We start from the raw sequence: 24,572 nt of genomic DNA, 5'->3' as shown, positions 1-24,572 counted from the left end.
GCTTGGAGATGAACCATATATCTGTGCGTCGATCCATCAAGGGATTAGCTGTCGGTGGTGGTGAGGTATCAATCACTACTGGACCCTGGAGAAGGGCAGTATTATAGATAGCACATGGTATGAGGGTCCCATTATATATTTTACATGGCCACCAAGGACTTTCAAGTTAGACCTCTGGAAGTCATATTATAAAAACCTAAGTCATAATGGAAGTCAATAGAATCGTGATTGTAGTCTATTAGGACTCAATAAAAACACTAACAAATACTAATAATGCCAGCTATGAAGTTATTACCTATAACACTCTTTGCAAAAGAGGCACTCTTTAACGTGGCAAGCCCCAGGTCCCCAATTTTCACAAAGCCTGTGGGCCCCGTGATGAAGATGTTGTCACATTTAAGGTCACGGTGAATAATAGGAGGACATCGAGTATGGAGAAAGTGCAGTCCTTTCAGAATTTGGCGGCTCCATCTTTGTAAAACCTTCAGTTTCATCTCCTTGAATCTCTTCAAATATCTACAATATCAATTTTGAGACAATTTTAGCAAGAAACGTAGCTCATATCAATATACGCATTGTTTATGAGCAAGACATTTGGTTACGGAAGATACGCATATATCATAGAGGGTCACTAGTCTTTAGATACCTATGTACTAGACTTTGAGGTATGGACTGTTGTGCCATGGGCCGTGAGGTTCTAGCTAGTCGATGACCCTTTGATGGTGGTCTCAGAATCGGTTACTCCTGATCATATATGGATGGCCTACTCTAAGGATATATACAATTGGAAATCCCATAAGGAATGAATTTTAACTTAACACAAAAGAGGTATAACCCAAGGCAATAAAAAGTCAAAGACTCGTCAAAATTATCAAAAATATGTGCTTACGTCTTCAACGTCCCAGAAGTCATGAGCTCGGTCACTAGGACTATACATATCTGCCCCTTCACTATGGACTTCCAAGAGTCGTAAAAGCGGACAATGTTTGGGTGTTGTAGACCTTTCAGCATCTCCACTTCTTCACTAAACCTCTGGCGTTCTGCTTTTGTCAACTTTCTGGTCTGTATAAAAGGGAACACAAAAAAAAAAACAAGGCAAAAAGTGAATAAAGTATTTTACTCAAAACTTAAAGCGATTGTAATAAAACAATACTGAATCAAAAAGTCTTATATACATTATTATATTAAAAATTATTGTATGGCAGCTTCCAAAAACTGTGACCTCTACGTCCGGCCAGGTGACCTTAGACAACAAACCACCAGTCATGATTGTTTCGGTTCCATTACTAGTGTCATACCTTTACGAGAATCATAGACATATAAATTTAGTTTTTTTACTATTACTTAACAACTTTTTGTATGAGCATACTCTGTGAAAGGACCCCTACATCTTCCCATCTGCATATCTTGGTGCTTCCCGCTGCATTTTTCATCTAGATGATATTTCCCACAGATAATTTGTCCTTGTTAATAGTATCATCATCTTGCAGACCTCCCTTTAACACCAAGAGCTGCACATTTGCAAGGTACTCTCCTTCGCTCAGTGAGCTTGAGCCCAGAGACATCTGTCTCCGACATTAGCATGCCTAATTGTCCGTGAAGCCAGGCAGACTCCACTATTTTTAACACACTGCTTCTTGCACCTTGTTATGTGAACGTAATTATTCAGGAAAGTTACATTGTGCCGAGAAAATAAAGTTTCCCGGAGAAATTCCGAACAAAACATGTGATACTGGTTAAAAATACAATACTATCAATCTGCAGGTAGCATGTTATAGAGCTGGAGGAGCTGAGCAGATTGATATATGTTTGTTTTTTTTCTCTAGCCCCCACCATTCCTGAGGAATCAATTCTGTTAATTTCAGTACTCAATATTCTACTGTCAGGTGGGTGGTCCAGACAAAGAGGGACCACCCACCTGACAATAGGGAGTCAAATTTGCATATTGAGTGCTAAAACTAACAGCACTGAATGTGAAGGAGCAGGAGGGGCTAGAGAAGAAATTCCAACTGCAACAAAATCAGTGGAGTGGCGCCTATGATAGAATGCAAGGAGTTGGAGTTGGTGGAAGTGGTGAAAAGTCCTCTTTTGTTTTATCTTTAGGGGTTGAAATAATCCTAGCTGAAAAATTCAGCTTCAGGAATTTGAAGCAGATTTTTACTCTTGTCCAAATTACATGTCAAAATTTGCACTAGTCAACCGGTACTTTCTGCATGCCATTAACTTCAATGGGAGTTATTAGGTGGAATTTGCTTGAAGATCGAGCATTACGCTTATTTTTCCACTAGCTGAAAAAGTCCACTAGAGGAAAAATCAGCATCTGATTCCCATTGAATGAATGGAGGCTGGGTTCAGGCGGAATTTGGAGCTGATTTTGAGGCTGAATCCATATTCCTCCATGTGAACCTACCCGTATTGTGTTAGAGCCTGGTGGGCCAGTCCAACACTGTCCTCAGATTACTTCCCATTGCTTGACTAAATACTTGAGTAAGTAGTATAATGTGATCTGGACTCTTGTGACAAATTCACTTTGATAAGGATGTCCTGAATCGGATACTCTGTGGATAATGTCCATTCATCTAGTAATATCATTTTAATACAGAGAGAGCATTAATCTACCAGACTATCCACGAGTATACAGCCCCCGGCATTATGCATTACACAGGCAGCGTAAGTTATTAACAGCTGAAAAGAAACTCATCTTTCCAATATTGGGAACGCTATAACATAATTAATATTTGGGGAAATTAATCTTTAATAACAGAGCTATATCACTAGATCCAAAATTAAGACGTTATCTTCTGGTTTATAGGATTCTTAACTCATACATATCCATATCTGCTTCCTTTAAATGATAGACATCATAATACAGTGCAGCGGAATCCATTATATGCCAATGGGGTTTGTCAGGTATCATTGATGTTTGTCATGTGAAAGATCCTTCTCTCCGAAATTATGAATTTTTTGACGCTATAATGGAACTAGAATCAAAGATGATAATGCAATGATATGAGACATTGAATCTACTTCTGTTAGCCTTTTTTCCTCTAGCCCCCACCATTCCTGAGCAATCAGTTCTGTTAATTTCAGCACTCAATATTCTAATTATTCTCTCTACTGTCAAGTGGGTGGTCTCGGGTTGGAACAGACAATAGAGAACAAACTTTGCATATTGGGTGCTAGAATTAATAGCACTGATTGTACAGGAACAGGAGGGACTAGAGAAGAAATTCCAACTACACCAGAATCAGTGGAGGGGGTGTCTATTAAAGAATGTAAAGAGCCGGAGGTGGTGAAGGTCCTCTTTAAACCTGATAGAAAAGCACGTGTGAACAGTGTGCTACCCCATCCTTAATCCTAATCTGGCAAGGGCCGGGAACGAGAACATTAGGAACGTGCAGTTCTAATAAGACAAAAGACAAGAATTGCATAATATGACCTCATTGTTCTAATTAACTGAAAAAATAATATAGAACTACACACCTAAAAGTAAAATAATCCAACCAATATTGTGATATATGCGTACAGTAATTAAGAGGAAGGTGTAATTAGCAGCCTATGTAATAAACTGTACAGGTACAGTACAAGGTATATTCACGTGTACCTAAGATCGAGGAGCGGATGGCCACAAGGGCAATGTTTATTGCACAACGGAGTTCTCCTAAATCTTCTAGTTTATGATTCTGTAAAATAATTAACACATAAACCGGCAGATAATGACAGGGCCGAACTACTCCGTTTATTAAACTTTATGACTTATAAAGGCCTATAAATCACTGGAGAACATGTCATAACCGTGAGGTAATACATAGGAAGGAAGCGGCTAATTATACACCATGGATGATCTTGGCATTGACTTTGTCATAAAATAAAGAATAATGAAGACTACTAATATAGGATCATAGGATTTACAAGATTTTCTAGCTACTCGGCACAACTTCACTTTCCCAGGGTAAGTTATGGTCCACACCCTTTATAACAACAGTAATGTTCCTGTACTTATGTCATGTACACAATAAGAGGCAAAAAATTAATCTGGCCGACTCAGAAAGTGCCACATGCCACCTCAGGTGGCTCAAAACAGGCACCACCCTAAAGGGATTGTCCAGCATGGATTAGCACAATGCCAAATGTCAATGGGTGCATAGTTATAGTAATGGCGGCCACTAAATAGGGCATAACGCTATCTTCTTCTGGCTCCATGCACTCAGGGGCATAACTTGAGGGGCCCAGAGGGTGTAGTCACACCAGGGTACAGGAGCCTTAGGGGGCCCATAAACACTGGTATCAGTATTGAGATTACAGCTTCCATCTGGCCCATAAACCAAGGAGACCCACAGATTCCCCTAACCACACTAAGGTGGATTAAACTCCTTAGCACCCGTAACCATCATCAAGAATTCGTTATAGGGCTGAGGTAGGGGCCCCGGACAAAAGATTGCACAGGACTTTAGTTACGCCACTGCATATACTGTATAGTAAGGTGATCTGACGCAACCCCAAACAGCTGATCCGTGGAGGGGCTGGCTATCATCCTTCCTCTGATTAAACATTTATGCCATATCCTAAAAATAGATCACAACACAAAATCCTGGAAGCTCCTTTAAGTGCCCTAGTTGGTCACATGTGATACTAAACATCATGATGACACGTGAACCAATATCCAACAAAATGGTGGTCGGTTGAGTGATCAGTCGATTCGGTTACAATCAAAATATGGACAACAATTTACAGGCCTCACAGTAGCCACAAGGATTGTCTATATGATGTTGTTGAACCAGCCATACACATTACACTAGTATCGTCCAAACCTGCTGACTTTCTAATGTATGAATATATGGGAGACTCACAAGTCTCCCCTGCTGGGGAAGTAATGATCGGGCTGTTGGGTTTCAACATGCCCAATCCTTTTGTTCTGAAGACTGACAACTTTATGCCAAAGTCATCTAGCAATGTATTTTTTTTTCCTTTCTCCCCATAGAGGACACATTTGGCTGGCAACTATCTAATGTGTATGGCCAGCCTTACTCTTTGGGCCGAGAGGTGTTGAAAATGACAGTATGTCTAGTTTATGTCTAAATTTTACAGAGCGAGAAATAATTTCTGAAAGCCATCCTGGAACTAAAAAAAGCAGAAATGCACGTAGAAAAAACTGGCTGTAAAAGGTATTTTTGGACTGTAATCTAGTTTTGAGGTTTAGTGTAGAACAGAATGAAAAATGAGAAATGTAACAGCAGAGAATCCCACGTAAAACACATAACTGTGCTGAATGTAACTGGTAATGTTTTATAGGTCAAAATATCCACAAACAACAGTTCTCCGCTATACAGTGTCGGAATAATTTTCCTTTCTGCTCTGCCAAAGGTGCTAAACACTTCCACTTAGCTCACTTTCTATTTTTCACACTGGATTCATAGTCATTGAAATGTTGCTTACATTCTAGAATACCTGTTGGGTGTATACACATGCACACTCAGCTCAACAGGGGCTCCGAATTGGGAGAGGGGAGAAAACTGCCGCCATATAACTCTGATTGTGGTTCATCAAGAATAAAACGATCAGCCATGTTGAATTCCAACATGCCCATCCCTTCTCTTTTCCAATATCGGCAGTTGGGAGACCCTCATACATATTAGATGGTCTGCAGATCCCATTAAGCATGGGTTCAGTTGACATACATCTAATATGTATGGCAAGCTTAAAGAGGACCTGTCACCCAGTCTGAAGAGCCCAACGACGTATATCATATGATAGGTGTTTGGAGATGCTTTTAGAGTCGATGCCAATTTAGAGTCTATTACCAAAGTGGTCGGTAAAACACACACAAACTCCACCCCTGAGAAACCACAGTGTTACCGCCCACTTGTCCAGTAGACCCTAAAATGCATCAACACTAAAGAGCTGATATCTTAGGAATGGCTGAACAGATAAAACACCAAAATCAGATTATGGATGTCAATGTTTTTTTCAGGCCTGGACGTCATGAAATCCCTATAGCTCTGTATTATTGAGTCATAGGGACTCTACATGCTGCCTCTACATTATAGAATTAATATATCAAGGTGAGAAAACCTCCATAATATGGCATCAAAGGAAGCCATCATTTTTTTTTTATATGAATGCAACCTCTATATTCTGTTATATGACATTGGATGTATACAGACTTACACTATGGACCCATAATATTCTATAGGTGCTGTATTGAGATAAGTTAATCCTTTAATAGTCCCACCATGGGGAAATTCAGTGTGTTACAGCAGCATGGATATTTCAATATGGCTCTATATGGCCTTGTACACAAACCCTAATGTAGAGGCACCACTGACGTTAGATAATATAATATATGGGTGGACATCACTCATTGTCGTCCAACAGTTACACCTAGATAATATATGATATATAATTGACGGACTAGTCAGTCAAATCTTATAATAAGATCTTCTACGTCTCATACGTTACCCAACTACGACTTGTTTTCTAACAACGTAATATCTGATTTGATGATATTGCACATTTGATACACAATAGTATAAAACAGACAATGCAGAATCCCATTACCGTATATTAATCCGTAATCTGAAACATTACAGGATTAGGTAGCGCAGAATCATATCTTGTATCGACATGTTAATAGTGCAAAACCAGTAAATAAATGTAATATTTTACGGTTATACTATCTGCAACTTATACAATGTGTTGGAAATAAATCTATATATATATCACAATTGATCTCTTTCAGAATGCGCCTTCCCCAAAACCCTTTGTCAATTGTCCAGTGCAATGAGGTAAGTTGCGACAAACAGTCTCTGTCAGCAGTACGCAATGAAAGTTTCCAGTGCCTTGTTACACAACTCAACTACACAGGACTCATTGTGACCGTGTCCAAAACTATTGGAATACCCTGTTCTTTTGGAAAAGGTATCAAGAGGCACATAGGTGACAGCCAGGAGCCATTATAGCTGCCAGCAGTCAGCCAATGGAATCTTAGGGACATCATTCTACTCTCAGGGCTTCAATACATAATTTCCCGTCAAAATTTATGCCAAATCTTATAGCTCAGTTCTGGAAGGAATAAAGGGCTAGACCTTCTTGCCAAAATGCTTGGGTAATTTAAAGAGAACTTGTCAACGTGCTTTATATTGTCTTCTTATCGGATAGTAGAAGTATTGTTCTAGTCCTTCCATTCACCCAGCAGATAGGACATGAAGTATAGAAAATAGGGCCGTCACAATAGTACACAATAGAGTACAAACTGTTCACATCTCAAAAGAAGACATCAAGTGATAGCATCACATCAGATGGACAGGGCAATATAATGGTGACAAGGAGATTACAGGTAATAATATGTCAGACAGAATATCGTCAGGGGAATAATAGACATTAGAGCGACTGACATGGCGTATTGATAAAGTCCACCTTGTATTCAATCTCAAAAGCTAGAATGACATCTGTGTCAGAAGATACATTATAAACCACAGTCACAGATTCTATCATAGATAATGGGAATAAATAACATAGCATACAGCGTTCTTTAATCCAATAAAATGACAGACACCATTATGGACCCCTCATTAGACACAGTTACCATCCCTAATGGATTTAACACTGCCGTCATTTATGGATTGTCGTTCCTATCCTGGGCCAGGGACCAAAAATCAGAAATGTGAATGGAGATGTGGTTGTGATTCTTGGTGGACTGTAAACTTACCTTTAGTGACCAGTGCCAGGCAGCTGCTGCCAAGGCAAATAACACTGTGAGAGGCATAGATTCTCATGACAAGAACATAGTGGTACGGCCACACATAGACTATTTACAACGTAGTATTATTTTAAGAAGTTTTCCAGGATTGTAATATTGGCGACCTATTCAATATCACATCAGTGAGGGTCCTAAAAACCAGCCATCAGCTCTTTGAAGAGACCACAGCATTCACATAAGTGCTGCAGCCTCTTCACTGAATACCAAGCACAGCGCCATACATTACAAGGTGGTTGTGCTTGGTATTGCAGTTCAGTTACATTCACTTTAATGTGACATCACTGGCCTGTAAAGCGGAAGTGGTGCATACCCAATCATCGCCTGATCTGTGGAGTAGAGATGAGCGAACAGTAAAATGTTCGAGGTTGGATATTCGTTTCGAGTAGCCCCTCAATCGAATCGAATTTCGAACCCTATTATAGTCTATGGGGGGAAAATGCTCGTTTCAGGGCAACGTTCGATCAAATTATACTTACCAAGTCCACGAGTGAGGGTCGGCCTGGATCCTCCGAGAAGTCTTCTCCTTGCAGCGTCACCGCGGCGTCTTCCGGCTCTTCATTCACTCTGCCAGGCATCGGGCCTGGGCAGAGCCGACTGCGCATGTCCCCACTACAAGCGGACATGCGCAGTCGGCTCTGCCCAGGCCCGATGCCTGGCAGAGTGAATGAAGAGCCGGAAGACGCCGCTGGGAAGCTGCACGGAGAAGACTTCTAAAGGTAGGAGAAGAACCAGGGTTGAATGGCCGGCTGGACAGCATTCGGACAATCAATTCTGGTTCTGCATCAAACTTTTCCATTCGAATAGCAAGTGGTACTCAATCGAGTACTAGTATTTCGAATACCGTAGTATTCGATCGAATACCAACTCGATCGAGTACTACTTGCTCATCTCTACTGTGGAGGTCCCAGCGGCCAGACCTCAACTGATCCGATATTGATGACCTATCGTAAGGTCAGGTCATCAATATTTAACTTCTGGAAAAACACTTTAAGGATAACTGAGTGCACTTGTGATATGTACCAGAATGGATCCCTTACACATAATAGTACCCTTTAATTCCAGTAAAGTATTGAAATAGAAGTCAAAGCCAATAATTTGTCTAACCGAAAGAGCGCCCAACAACTTTACATGGCTGCTTGAAATCTTTAAAATACAGGCTGAACTAAAATGACTGTCCTCTATGCCAGCCCTGAGTATAAATGGATGTCCTCCACAAAGACACACAGTTATTCTGCCCCGTATAAATGTTCCCTACAAACCCGTGTCTAGGTTTTGCAGCTTTAACCAGCCAGGATCCATTTACCGCAAAACAATTTTCACTAAAAGTGTCCAGTTTCTGGATGTCAATGAGGACAGACAGACTGGTGGCGCACAACCGCCGTAAGGGGAGCATTGGATAATAATATTTTGGATGGAATGCGGGAAGGAAAGGTTCTAAATAGAAAATAGATACATTGGACTTTCTAAAATAAGGTGGCAATGTAGTCAGTCTACATCAAACCTTATCAGCCACGTGCACCATGTTCGCACCACATAAGACGTCACGCAATCTTATATCTGTAAAGCAGGTGTTAATTATTGTGGCACTCGAAGAAACGGCGCGGAGAATCCTCCAACTGGTCACTGTCACATAGTAAACAATGTCCCTGTGCTCTATTCATTGGCATCAAGCTGAGAACATTGTGTCCCCTCTTCAAAAAAAAAAAGTGGTGTTATGCCATGGCCGACACCTTTGCCAGAGACCATTAGGAGCCTATGAGAGTCCCAAGGGGATGGCAAAGATGTATAAAGGATCACAATACAATTCTCTAAGTAATCTAAGGATTAGCGAACGATCAGGAAGGGAGAAGCGTATTATACAAGAGCTTTGCTAAGATTCTTCAGCAATGATTCTGGATGTCGTCTCTTCCTTATTGAAAACAATTGCTTAATGTATCGTATTCATTAAGGAATGGCCCGAGAGTTAAATGAACATAAAAATTACATTTAAACATGATAAATCTAATAATAATATGAAGGAGCTACTATATCTATGCCCGATGGGACCGATAATCTGAAACACTTCTCTCTATTCAATTATACTGCCAATGTATTTAGTTACACAAGTAGCATTTATACAACACTTGGGACTTGGACAAGACGTACTTCGAAGACGTACTGATAGGGAATCTAGATTGTGACAGCATTGACAATATCTGTAAAAGTGCTGCGGAATATGTTGGCACTATATAAGTAAGTAAGGCCGGTTCACATCAGGTTTCTGTTTGGGAAGTCCACTTGGGGATCCCTGGAATAGAAACCTATATGCATAAAAAAGCGGTTACCTGGGAAACCTGCAGACCCCATAGACTATAATGGGGTCCATGTGTTTTCCGTGCTGAGAATTCACTATGAGGGTGTATGGGCCTGAGTCTTTATAGCCCCTTCATAATAACACCACGTGATCAGGGATATTTATAGAAGATGATCTCAAAAAATAACTTGTGATACTGGTTGAGCTGACATCTAAGGTTTACTGACTGAAGCCGACCAGAACATAAAGATTTAAGTGAACTTTATGTACTGAAACAACTAACCTTACAGGTTCCATCCGGGCGCATGGTATGAGTGTGACCGAGCCTGGTGAGTCTCCAAGGAGCACTAAATGTGTACAAAGTGCCTTAAGAACAAAGTGCAGAAACCTGGAGCAAATTTTGGATTGTTCTTATATTTAATACTTTGGCAAATACAATATTTTCGCTCTAAGCTCTACCTGAGGCCTAAGTCAACAGCCAAGAGGCATGCAGGGATATACAGTACTGCTAACATATTGACTGTGTGAGCCTAAGAGTCATCTTTATATTGAATTCTTACGAAATATAAAGGTGCACCTATACCTCAGTAGCTGTTGGTCAAACAATATGCCGACGGTTATCCCTCCTGAGCCACCATACACATGCATGCTTGGCTGAGCAGGAATGGGGACAAGGGGGCAAGTCATGACCAGTGGCTTCTTGCTCCTACAATTGGGTGATGAAATTCAACGGGTGCCCCTTGGGCCATTTTGCACTTCGGTCATGTGAATCTAGTCTAACACGGTTATCTGGTCCCACCAAAATCGGCAGATCCGTCCAACTTTTACTAATGCACTAAAATATCTGTGATGATAAATCTCAATATTATTACATGCATCAATGAAATCCCGTTCTCCTTGGACTTTAGGATGATTTCTAATCTCTCTGTTTTGTCCCGGACATTCTGAAATGCAGTCAAGCTCCGTTGGCTGAAAATCCTTTCCATCCTTCCAAAAAGTAACTGGAGGAAATAAAGTCCTTAATGTGCAAATAGGATTTGTAAACACTCGGGGCTGATTTAGCGCAGGACAGAGGAGTCGCTGCAGAACAGATACAGCAAACTACTGGAGATTATATAGGAACATGATAAACCTTTATCCCACATGAGACAGTCTGGCAGAAAAAGTCACTGTGGAGCGAAGAAACAGGACACAAAAGTCACATGTAGACTGCCTGGAATACGAAATAGGAAAGTGAACAAAGTGCACACTGTGAAAATAAAGGGAAATATTACAGCTGGTTTATTATTGCGAACCTGTAATAAAATCTGACAATAATGTGTGCTTTGTGGGGCATCTACTGAAAATAAAATTCTGACTGGCTCATGTATTTGTTTGGGCAAAATGCAACAATATTTTGGGATAAAATCTTGGCCCAAACTCAACTAATAGCTGGTATAAGCATAGACTATCCAGTACCCTACTCTGCACTGATGAAAGGGAAAAACCTCAAAACAACTCTTTGTGAATTGAACCAATGGCGTAACTAAAGTCTTGAGGAGCCCTTTTGTCCGGGGTCCTACCTCATCCCTACAGTGAGATCTTGATAGTGATGGTTACGGGAGCTAAGGAGTTTAATCCACCTTAGTGTGGTTAGGGTAAGCTGTAGGTCTCCTTGGCTTATGGGCTAGATGGAAGCTGCAATCTCAATACTGATGCCAGTGCTTATGGGCCCCCTAAGTCTCCTGGGCCCCAGTGGGACTGCACCTTCTGCACCCACTCAAGTTACACCCCTGGATGGAACCTCTTCCATATGAAGTTTTACTGGCTTGGCTATTATTCCTCAATTTCACCTATGAGGTCTTATTAACATGTTCCTTACCCAGAATTCTTAGTAGAGCATGCATGGTCCTTGTAAAAAAAAATGTTACCCCTTTTGATAGACATATAAAGATGCTCCATCATTGAGTTTTATCCACTGTGATTCAATTAACAAAGCTTATTAGTAAATGTGGGTCAATAAGTTTTTAGTAGGTCAATGCCAAATGGTGGTAAAACAGATGTCAACTGCTGGGGAACGGCAACCTAAATATACCCCTGTCAAAAGCATCATTAGACCATCTTGGGTGGTTTCCAGCTCATGTGGTGCTGTCAGTACTGGTTTGTAATGGTGAAGTCAATCAAGCCAAGACTATAAGACTCCTCAGGAGATCAGAACCGCCCATAAGACTCTTTACAGTAATTTACATACAGCACATGGTAAAGATGTAGCTTGAAGCTATGGGGCCCCTTTTTACCCTGTGTGCCACTGAGAGTAGTGGTATATTTCATGTGTTATGGGGTCCCCTCAGGGTCGGGGGGCCCGGTAGCAGCTGCACTCCTTATAGCCACACACCTGATTCTAACGTCTACGTTTATAGGTTGCCTTCAACAAAGTACACTTGTATCGTTGATATAATATATAGAATAAAACAATGAAGGATTTGTGCACGTACAGTCAGCATCAGTATTGCAAAATGGTTCCTCCAAGTTGAAAGAGGGCCTTTTGTGTAGCATGTCAACGTGAGGCGTAATGAATGGATAGTCCGTGTTTCTCCGCACAGATTTAATTAAACCTTCAAGGTGATTCTGCCATGTGAGCGATGCTGGCAGGAGATTGTGAAGATTTCCTTCAGAAAGGGCGAGACCTAATGATTCTATCCTTTTTTGTCTACTGAAGGAACCATCAGGAGGAATTGTGAGTTTACATTCGTGAGGTTGTGGGAGGTAAAACTGACGCCTTCCCTTACCTGAGGCAAGATGATCAAAAAAAACTTCTTACTAGTAAATGTTTAGAAATGTCTACATAGATAATATTGTTGGTGGCAGAAGATAAGAAATCTTCAGCCCAACTCGACGTTCTTGTGAAATAAAAGATCACGTTTGATCATTTTCTACATTACACCTTAGAAATGTTCTATAAAAGGACAACAGAAAATGAAAATGCCAAGAAAACAACTTTAATAATAAATTCTACTCATTAAAATCTATTCTAAAGGGCAAACGTATGAGTAGGTGAAAGTAGATGTCATTGTAAGAAGATTAAAATGGTTTTGTGGTGGAGATAATACAATCTAGGATATCAACCTTCAATATTGGACGATGGGTTTAGTTACTAGATGTGTAATGTTGTGCAGGCCAATCCTATAGTCTAAGGTTTATAATATATATATATATATATATATATATATATATATATATATATATATATATGTACATTGTCTGGGAACCACTAGAGAATCATTGGGTTGGTGCTCATCCTGACACAACAAGGCCCATGAGGTCCATCCAGAAGAGTCTATGGTGGAATTACAGGAGATATACAACATTATAACTGTATGATAGGATCCCAAGCACATCTAGTATGGTGGGCTCAAGTTCTCAGACACCATCTTGGAAGCATTTATTGCAATGATAATCTATGTTACGATATATTGATAAGTTGGAGATGGGGTTGTCTAATATGTTTGAGACAACTTTACATCCTATAGTGTATTAAGGCTCTTTAATATGAATTAATGATCAGGCAATGTAATGTCTATACAAAGGTCTATTCCCGATCATCGCCGTAGACAAACAAGACAAGTCATCCTTAGGCCCGGTTCACATCTGTGTAAGGGTTTCCGTTCGGGGAGTCCATTTGGGGATCCCCCAAATGGAAACCTATATGCATAAAAAAGTGGTTAGCTTAGGAAACCCGTGGACCCCATAGACTATAATGGGGTCCATGTGGTTTCTGCACGAAGCATAGAGAGAAAAAAAAAAGAAACCAAGCAGAAACCAGATCCCATTATATTCCATGGGCTCCGCAAGTTTCCTTAGGTATCCACTTTTTTATGCATATAGGTTTCCATTCGGGGGTCCCCAAATAGAAACCCGAACACAGATGTGAACCGGGCCTTAGTATGAGGATGAACCATCGCTGATACTAATATGCGCTCCCTTTCAGTTCACATTTTTTGGGAGGATACACAGGGAGGTAGGATGACAAGATAACGATAAAAATATCAGCTCCAGCATATAAGAATAAAATTTTACTTTTAATCATGTCCAGATTAAATTGAGCACGGTTATAAAACCATGGGTACAGTGATCAATAAAGAGCCTACGCTTTTTGGGACACCCATTGAGTATTTCCATGTCCAAAATGAACAGTGGAGGATAGCACATTTGTGGGGTGATCAGGGGCAGGTATATATATAGTTACATAGTAGATGAGGTTGGATAAAGACATCAGTCCATCAAGTCCAACCTATAATCCTACAATATCCTACAGTGTTGATCCAGAAGAAGGCAACACTGTAGGAGATTGTAGGGTTATAGGTTGGACTTGGGCAATCATCATGAATGGTTTGCCTGTATAGCATATCCTTCTAAACATCAAAGCTATAAAGGTATTTTTGGGGAGGTTCTAGCTTTTTGCTGCCCCCAATGTTATATAATATTACACATCTTTTACTATTACCGCCCCATACAAAATTCCTTCTAATAGAACAAACAAAACAAATAGTTTCATGTGCAAAACCGAAGCAATGAAAATATTCTCTACGGGAGACATCTTCACACCCTATGAGCAGAATGTTCTGAAGCTGGAAAACACAATACGACTAATAATAGTAACTGGATTTTCACATCTAACATTGATATTGTTATGCAAAAGTTTTAGGCAAAAAATGCTGCCAAGTAAAAATGTGCTAAAAAATAGAAGTGTTACTAGTAATGATTCTTAGTATTCTGGACAAAAAACTAGTGTTGGTTAACCATTGACTTCTCTCCATTCACCAAACCTCAACTTTTTATCATATATTTGGGTGCAACAATAAATCCTCGGGAATATTAATAGTCAAGTCCTCCTATAAGACCCTTCGCTATTAGTACAGAAATTCAATAACTTTCTTAACACCTTCTGTTTTTCTACCCACTTAGTATTTGCTACTTCCCGCCGCTTTCATCATTTCAATAATTTATTCTAAAAAATAAATATATAAATTCCATATTTTAATTAAAGTACAATTGGACCACGGTAATGAACATAGGATGTTACAACCTTATGCATTTCTAATTCACAAAGCGCGACAGAAACACAGTAAGGAAACAAGCAAATGGCGTCATTCCTACTAAAGAGGTGTTAAAAAAACAATCAAGAATTTCCAGGAAACAGGCAGGGAAAATCGATTTTCTGCACAAAATACTAGAAAAATAAAACAGTTTACACCAGGAGTCCATTGACTGAAAGTGATTTGAAGACACGCGTCTCTGTATAGGACAAGCTGGATGTCTGTAATTGTCCATCATCCTTTGTTAATAGTGTTCTTGGAACACTTTAAGGATATTATCCTTATTATAGGGAACCTGTCACATATGGTGTCTGATGTGCAGGCGGTATATTATAGAGCAGGCAGAGCTGAGCAGATTGATATATAGGCTTATGGGAAAGAATTTAGTATAACTTTTATTTTTATTTGTATTTTATTTGCTTATTTTTTATGGTTAGGAGTCCAGTGGGCGGTTCTTTTCAGGGTAGGAATGCCTACTGGGCACTTAAAAGTAGATTGCTGGATAAATAAATAATATATAGGTTACATTGAATAAAGATGGGTCACTGGTTTGACATATGTTAATAAATTTATGTGGTCTCCATAGAGGTATACACTGTCCGAGTGGCACGAGCGGCAATTACAGCCTCAACCCTCCGGGGTGTGCTTTCCACAAGTCCTTGTATGATGACTAGTGGTATTTTATTCCATTTGGCTTGGAGAAGACTGGTAAGTTCTTTCACCGTTGGCGATCCAACTCGTCCCAGAGGTGCTCGATAGGGTTCAAGTCTGGGCTCTGGGCAGCCCAGTCCAGTCGGTTAACCTGATTGTCACTGTACAAAACCATGGTAGACCTCGCTACATGACAGCTGGCGTAGAAGTAACATTGGTCCGACCCATAGAACCGCCATAATGTAGGAAGCACACTGTTATCTAAAATAGTGCAATAGGCATCGGCGTTGAGTTTACCATACACTGGGACCAAGGGTCCAAATCCATACCAAAAGAAACACACCCAGACCATAACTCCACCTCCGCAGAACTTTACTGGGTGTCTAAATACTTATTGGTAGACAGTGTATTTACTCTAAATGTAGAGATTCAAGGCATGGTGTGTGACCCGTGTATATTATTCTGATTATTCTGAACACCCATGCCTCTGATCTAACAGTAGACTAAATTCTGCTTACCTGACATATGTAAAGTAGATTAATGGAACACCTTGACAAAAAAATGACATCATCTTAGGTATTGTTTTCTCAAGTGCCTTAGAACAAAGTGCTCGATGACCACCCATGTCTTACATAAGACATAAAATAATACGTAAACCCTCATTAAACTTTACACAAGCGAAGCTTGGCACTACTGGTTAGTACATCAGAAATGTACTGTACAGTAAAATATGACATAAGGCGATGGCACATGACGCCGCAGGCTCATAGTAAAAACGTGCGCTTCTTCTACAGTAGCGCTTCTATAATAATATGGTACCACAATGAGTGGGTGCACCTAAATCAACACATACATCCCTCTCCTAAAAACAGGTCGAGAACCATTTATAAATACCAGTTTAGCTAATCCCACAAGCAATTATATGTATGTTCTGCATTTTAATGAGTGTGTTATATAACATGTAGCCATGTGACTCCAGTATAGCCAGAAATGTGCACACGTACCCTCTAATGTTCTACATAATGACAGAGGTTTACTAAGAGCATGCGAGTGTGCCGCAAGCCATAGCAATTATCTAGGCTATTATATCTAGAACATCTATAGGATCTAATAGGGCATATGTCCTAACATGGGAGACTTTTTAAGGCTGGAACCCCACGTAGCGTAAGAAAAACCACAGCAGTCCCCGCACAGTGGATGGGATTCTAGCGAGTCCTAACCACAGATTGTAGGTTTTTATACGTGAAGTCATTGGGTTACATTTACTATGGGCTTAAACGCCAATGTTCTGGGATGAACATAAAAAGTCGCAATTTTTTTGTGAAAAAAACTGATTTGCTCGACTTTTTCTTTTTTTTTGCGTAAATTCGAGATGGCATAGAGTTCCTTCAAGGCGTTCAGCCTGCAAGCCTTGACAGATATAAGGTGCACCCTCTGATGGCGATGGGGTTATTGATAAATTTCCCCCATCATGTCTACATGCAACATTAATCATACAAATTGGCCAAAAAAAGTCAATATTTTAATTTTTTTACCAAACTGCTCAGTAAGGAATCTTGATAAAGCCGAAGAATCTTTGCAATAAATGTATAGGAACTGTTATTATAAGCCTTGGGTTAAGAGTGGCTTCAGTATAAAGATGTAACCCAAGAATTCCTGAGCTTAAAACCAATGGTGCGAAGATTAACCTCCATTGTCCCCAATGTATTTATATCATGTAACATGACCTCTATGGCCTGGTAAGCTCACTTCGCAGACATTAAGGATTTTATACTTGACCTACTGTCACCCAAATGCTCATTTGATCGGTAGCTATTTCTTTTCTAGGCCAAGGATGCCTGTGTTGTAGATAGGAAGAGGGGAGAGGCCCATGGTAGTGGGTTATATTCCATGAGAATAAAGAATTGGCCTCATTGAAATCTAAAGGTATGTCCACACGGCGGAAAATGGATTCCACGTGTGAAAATTCTGTCGCGGCTAGCCACGATGAGGCCCGAATGAATGGCCCTAAATGGGAGGGAGTCTCGCATCACGGATGCCGCGGCTGACTCAAGATAGGGCATCTCGCTTCTTCTTTCTGCTACTAGCTAGCGGAAAAAAGAAGCTAGTGGCTCCCATTGAAGTGAATGGCAGGTGGATTTTAAGGCAGATTCCATGTCAAAATCCGCTGCCAAAAAAACTCTGTGTGAACTATCCCTAACATGTGAACCCTTCATTTCCCTGATATCTACCATTGGGGAAGAGTTGGGACTCCCATACACACATAAGGGCCAGACAGCTCTGCCGAAATTGGCATTTCCAGACGACATTCATCTAACATGTATGGACACCTAGAGAACGCTTAAACTTGGTGACTTCTTAAAACCACCACTTGGCAGAATCTTTGAGTAAAAAGTCCATGTTTTACATGCGATAAGATATTTTCTTACGCACCTTAAATTCTGTAAAGTACCAGTAATCCCTTGAAAGAATTTTGCATTCAGCACACCCTAAGGCTGAAACACTGGTGTGCTTAGTCAGAAAGAGAAATGTTACTAATATATAGGTACTTGTGAAATATCTTAATTTACTTGTCATGAAACATCAAGAACATCTTTAAGATGTTGTTATCGCCCTAAGATGAAGTTTAAGAGGACACTGTTGGACTGAGGTTCCTTGGAGGTTCCAAGTAATTGATGATTCTGGGGATCCATTCTGCAACAAAACCTAGGAAATAGACCATGGTACCCTTCAGATTTGGGTTTCCTCTACTAGACCATTATTGCATTAGAGCTTGAGCCCACTGGAGGATCCTTTTGTACTTTGGAGAGCTTTGGATGTTTAGGTATGGTTATAGGGTGGGCAGTGATGGCATTGGTCTTGTCGCTACACCAGGGCCGTATAGCAGGACACAGGTTCTAGTGCAGTAAACTCTATTCTTTGTTACATTGCAGATACATCTCCATTCTCTACAATGACACTACAGGGCTAATGTCATCTTGGTAGTGCAGACTTGATTTCTAATGTCTTACAAGGGTGCTCATACTTATTTCTTGCTCCGTCAAGAAATGCTTCTTATGTAACAAACGCTAAACACAGCACTGCTATAATCTACTTTACCAAAGCAGACTTAAGTTTAAGCCCAGGATATGGCGATTACAGCGACAGTTTGCATAACTCCACGGCAGCCCAAAATATTGTCCAGAAGGCAGAAATCAGCCTGGAATATTACAGAGAGTGGAATGATCTGCGTAGTCCGGGGACGAGAAACAACCAAGAAATAAGGAGTGTTTATAAGATGTACAAATGTCCTCAGCAGCTTAATGTATGATATACAGGGGACGTCTGGTTTAGAAAACACATCAAATACCCTTATTAGGAAATCCTATGTTAATACAGTAAGATCCGCCATACAGGACTCATCTGTTAGCTAGAGCCAAGTGCAGGTACAAAGAGTATCTCCCCCGTGGAGGACAAAGTGGGGCACATTTATCAATAGAAGTGTGACCATTTTATGGTGCACAGCATTTACGTTGAACAGTGTGCACCATAAAGAACAGAAAAAAACAAGTTCACCGAGAATGGTTTAGATGTGACAGCACTGATAACTGTGCCCTGGTATGTCCAGATATTGCATCCAAATTTCATTGATTTTGATGAAAACGCCTTCATTTCCACTGTAGTAGTGATACAGGGACATTGAATACTTGCCACCAGGTTCACCCACAGCAGATACCCTGTGACCAACCTACAGACAAGGGTAGTGTCAAACTGGGTTTCCTACCACATGAAATGAACCCCATCAACCCCATAGACAGACTCTTTTCGTCTTCAAATCGGGTTGTTTTATGTTGCATTCAATAGGAGTGGATGGATGGGTGGGAGCTTGGGTGATTTGGGGTACAATAGTCCTTGGGGTCTCGTCGTTCTCCTCATTTGATGGCAGGTGAACAATGGACATGTGGTGGGTATGGGTGGGAGGGTGGTTGGTTTGGGATATAATAGTCCTTGAGGTCTCATCTTCCCCTCATTTGGTGGCAGGTGGACACATATTGGGCAGCGATCTCCACAATGGACTCCTCTTCTCCTAGTAGGAAGTAGAGTTTCCTCTTCTCGTCTGCTGATGTGAAGTCTGGGATGTGGGCTGAGCACCTTTGGTTGTAGGCAGCCCTGATGGCCGAGTATTTGGTGCAGTGTAGCAGGAAATGGGCCTCATGTTCTAGGGCCCCTTGGTCACAGTATTGGCACAGTCTGTTCTCCCGTGTCTTATACATCTGCCTGTGCCAACCCGTTACCTTACTACTCTATTTGGCCAAGTGTGCATGTGTTGTCAATGGGGAAATGGAAATAAGTTGCTCCTAGATACCCGGGGCAGTGGTTTATCGTCCATGAGAAGAAGAAGAAGGTGCTGACATTCAGTATGCACAATGCTTTCTTTCCCAAACATCTTCTGTTGAGGGAGAGTCTTGTGGCCTCCATATATATAGGAAACCACTGGATATTTACGGTCAAGCCCCGATCCCAAAGATCAGTTACCACAGGCCATATTATTATACAAGAACCTCAACTACAGCAGCTTAGTAATCACATCCACCTAAATGGCATTTACTATGTACGGGCCGAGCAGCAGACGACCACCATGGCACTGGCTGCTATTTATGACACAAACTAGTAAGACCGCAGGGGTCACAATGCCACAAAGCGACAACATTCTTTCCACGCAGGGACAAGCTGACCATTTCAGTTGTCTTAGGCCCAATAAATCCCTTTATAATTCTTAAAGTTTGAGTCTGTAAATAAATACGAGTGATATTTTATTAACCAAGTGTATCATAGTGTAGACATAGAGAGCCCATGACCTTTCATTCTAGGTAGCGCAATGTCTCTGGAAATAAACACGATTTTACTACTTTCCATTGTATAAGCAGATCTGATGCTTACGATCATGACTAGTATACCTATATCCGTATGCGGCCTACCGTTCACAGTCATCCCATCTATCTCCGTAGCTCATACCCCTACAGCCCCTGAATGCTTTGATATTAGAGATGGCCCTGTGTCTCACACGTCGCTGATCTATCTCTAGAATTAGACCTGTGTGCTGTTATTAGTAGTGGGCTCTGGATATATATAGTATTGAGGGTGGAACAGGGCAGCATTGTAGTCTAAATGCAGCACAGAGGAGGGAGCCAGGATATTTCGGTAGACTACAACAATTTATTTTCTTGGCCTACACTGGTCATGTTATATAGATATAACAGCAGGACATACAATACACGATATATACATGATGACACCACCCATACATGTATACGGGACCACTGACATGTCAGCTATACCTGACCATATAGAAATATGAAATATGTAAAAAGTTCACTTCATACAATTATACTTTGTATTTTGATGGTTCTCTTGTTTTTTATTCTTGTTGTCCTTGGAATTTTTGAACATAAAAAAGTTTCAATGATTAACCTGTTTACGCATCTCCATATTTTATGTGACGGCCTGTAACATTCCTTATATTTATAAGGCCTAGCCAACCTCCATAAAATGTGAAACATGTATTACTGTGGCAAGCGTAACAAATGTATGCATTGTCTGCCTCTATGGTACGTAAATTCTGGAACGTTATCCATACCTAGGGGTAGAGCTTTAGGGGTTCTGGAGTCTCTGGGGGCCCCAAGGCCTCTACAACATAAGAAAACACCAGTATTATAGGTAGCATATGGTAAATGGGGCCCCGTTACACATTGCATTGGGGCCCCGGAGCTTCAAGTTACGCCTTTGTCCATACCCAATGTATATCAAGGATGGCCCATACTATGGAGATTATATCTAAGTGCCATCCAAGGTGTCTTTCTATTCTCAGGTGATCAACTTGGATAAGAAGATAACCTTCACTTTGTGCACCCTATGTGCATCAATACATTATCTCATACTGTACAGGGTGTATCCAATCCACCCACGAGCAAGAGGTTATAAAAATAATATATAGTATGTTATTACATGTGGATGCTCATGCTGCTGGTGTATACATGCAACATGGAAGAATAGAACAACTCCCCTAAGAACATGATGTAAATGTACTGTGTAATGTAATATATGCTCTGCTGAGCTGCAAATACCTGAACATGCACTCCCCAATTATCACCCAGATCAGGATGACCCAGCCGAGACTACGGCTGAATTGTGTGCCTCACAGCAGATTGATCACATGCTCCCACAATAATTAACCCCTTCATTGTACTAATACCCTGGAACTACAGGGCTGAGGAATCTTGGATCTATAATACAAGGCAGGAGATAGAAGTGGAATTCAGTATCGCGTCAAATACACAGGGCGTAAAATAATTCAAGGTGTGCCTCCAATTATACAATAACTTTTCATAAATGAATAGTACAGGTGAATATAAGAAACTTTGTAATATATCTTATTAAAGAAATATGTTTCCTTCTACGTGTATCAGGCTCAGTTATGTTTTACATAGAAGTCTACGGAGAAGGCTGCTCAAAAACACTTATTGCTTCTGCCAAACACTGCTACATTGTGAGTGAGCTCTGTTGACATTCTGTACCTTCAAGATAAGGCTCTACCCTGCATAGAATTGGGCAATAAGTCAATGAACTAGCCAGCAGCAGCCTTTTCCTCCCACTCCCTTCTCTATAGACTTCTGTATGTGAGTATAGAGATGGATTCTATACAAATAACAGTCTGAGTGAAGATAAGGAGGAGAGTGGACTGATAAGTGGATAAGATAACATACTTTTCTAATAAGATATATGACAAAGTTTCTTATATTCACCTGTACTATTCATTTATGAAAGGCTGTATATAATTGGAGATATTCTTTAATGGATATTTTATAAGCACTGCCTAGACATGTCAGCACCACCACTAGAGGGCGCATAGAGGATAGATTTAAATGATTTTAAAGGGGTTTTCTTGGTTAATAGATATTGATGGCCTATCATTAAGATAATTTATTAATATCGTATTTGTGGGGGTTTGATATCCAGCACCGACACTGATCAGCCACAACACAGAGAACAGAGCTGGACGCACAGTGTTATTCGCTGTGTATCAGCCGTATTTCCTTATAAAGTTGCAGTAACTCATCCTGGCCACTACACAGTGATCCGAGCTCAGATCTACAGTATATAACTCACCGTGTCCTATGAAATCATATACCTCTACTATATAGAGAACCAGCACATTCATACTGTAATGTCCTACTCGGACCCTAAATTAATAAAAGATCGTCCAAAATGCGTAACCAAACTCTAGGAATATGGCAGATTTTCCTTGCAAGCAGTTAAGCTATGGAGATATCCTCAAGTGTAACCTGACCAAGCAGAGCGACAAATGGAACCAAGCCGTCTTATCACCAGCGAAGCAACCTTATACCCTCTGAACAGAACTGAATCCGTTCTATAAATACCGCCGTACTGGAAAGTGCAGACCAGCCAGCTTGCCCCGCATTACTCCTCGCAACTTTTAGTAAAGGATAAAAGATGGCCGGTCATTAAACGCACATAAAAATGTGACAAGTCACTGCGTAAAATTATAGTTGTAAAATGTAGAAGCTTTCCTAAACAGTGTCACATTTCTCAAAAGTGATTTGTGCTCCAGCACTAGGAGTAAGTAGAGTTATTACATTTATGATATAATGGGTGACATTATCACAAAATGGTGACCTCTGTGGTATTATTAATGACAACCCATAGACGTCATACACATGGTGTGGACAGAAGCTCTGTGGAGTCACAAGGACTTTCTGCAGCTCGGTAATAGGGCCCTTCTTACGATTAGGTATATATAATGGCTTAACTGTGGGATCATGTGCCTTAAAGGGAACCTGAGTTTTCCTGAAATATGTGCAGGGTATTGCTGGGCAGTCTGTTCTATGACCCTATAATGTCCTATCAGTTTTTCTGCTTCTTATAATCCCATCATGGCTGAAGCACATTTTACATTTATCTCTGAGGCTGTGGGCGTGTACAATGAGTAACTGTCTGCCCCCTCCCCTTTTGTTACTGAAACTTTTCTTCCATTCGGTCAGGAGTAACTATACAATAGCAAACAGCAGAGAAAAGCCCAAATGATCATTATATAAGAGATGTAGGAGCTCCTAGTTGTAAATTGAGGGAGTCTGTCTCTAGAACCCAACAGATTAACCCAGTCATCAGATAGATAGGTTAGGGTCACCTGAATCAAATGGTGCTTTTTCATCTATTGCCGAGATATTTTCGTTTTTGTCAACATACACTCTACATCAATGAGGGTATTGTCACTTGCCTCTTTGGGACAGCAGTAAACATTGCTCCAAACAGCTTATTTGCGTATTAACAAAAACAGTGATATCTCATCAACTGAGGCCCTGAGTCACAAGAGGTGACCTAAACGTAGCTATATGAGGGCTCAGTTTAATGCAAACATGGCCACCTATCATGTACAACTTATATTACTGATGTCTTATCTGGTGGAATGACTTTCAGACTCTCTCGGCCACCAGGCCCCTGTCTCACTACTACCTTAATATATACCACTGCCAAATTGTAACCTGTAAAATATCCAAACCTATGAGTCAGCAACAGTAATGGAGAGTTCTGGTTCCACCCCTGAAAGTTACAGAGTTAAGTTTGAACACACCATCCTGTGTGCGCAGCTGAAAGAAGTGACAGAACAAGCCGCAAGCCATTTGCTATCGTTAAATACCATGAAATGTGAACGTTTAAGAAAAATGAAGGCTCACAGTGAAGTATAACAAGGAGCCCAGTGACACGGATTCAAAAGCTGGTTCACTGAATTCATAGT

General features: G+C 40.6%; 1 protein-coding gene across 1 annotated transcript in view; it reads right to left on the bottom strand.

Annotated features, from left to right (window-relative positions):
- WNK4 (WNK lysine deficient protein kinase 4) overlaps positions 1-24,572 on the bottom strand; it is a 129,116-nt gene that overhangs the window by 47,975 nt on the left and 56,569 nt on the right. The window contains exons 2-3 of the mRNA XM_075277362.1: positions 890-1,062; positions 296-516 (exon numbers count right to left, since the gene is read on the bottom strand). Of these exons, the coding sequence (XP_075133463.1) occupies positions 296-516; positions 890-1,062 (394 nt within the window). The remainder of the gene's footprint in view (positions 1-295; positions 517-889; positions 1,063-24,572) is intronic.

The sequence above is a fragment of the Leptodactylus fuscus genome, chromosome 6 (genome assembly GCF_031893055.1).
Source record: "Leptodactylus fuscus isolate aLepFus1 chromosome 6, aLepFus1.hap2, whole genome shotgun sequence".
Classification (NCBI taxonomy): Eukaryota; Metazoa; Chordata; class Amphibia; order Anura; family Leptodactylidae; genus Leptodactylus; species Leptodactylus fuscus.
Note: the sequence above shows the minus strand (reverse complement) of the source record. Positions and strands in the feature narration are given on the sequence as shown.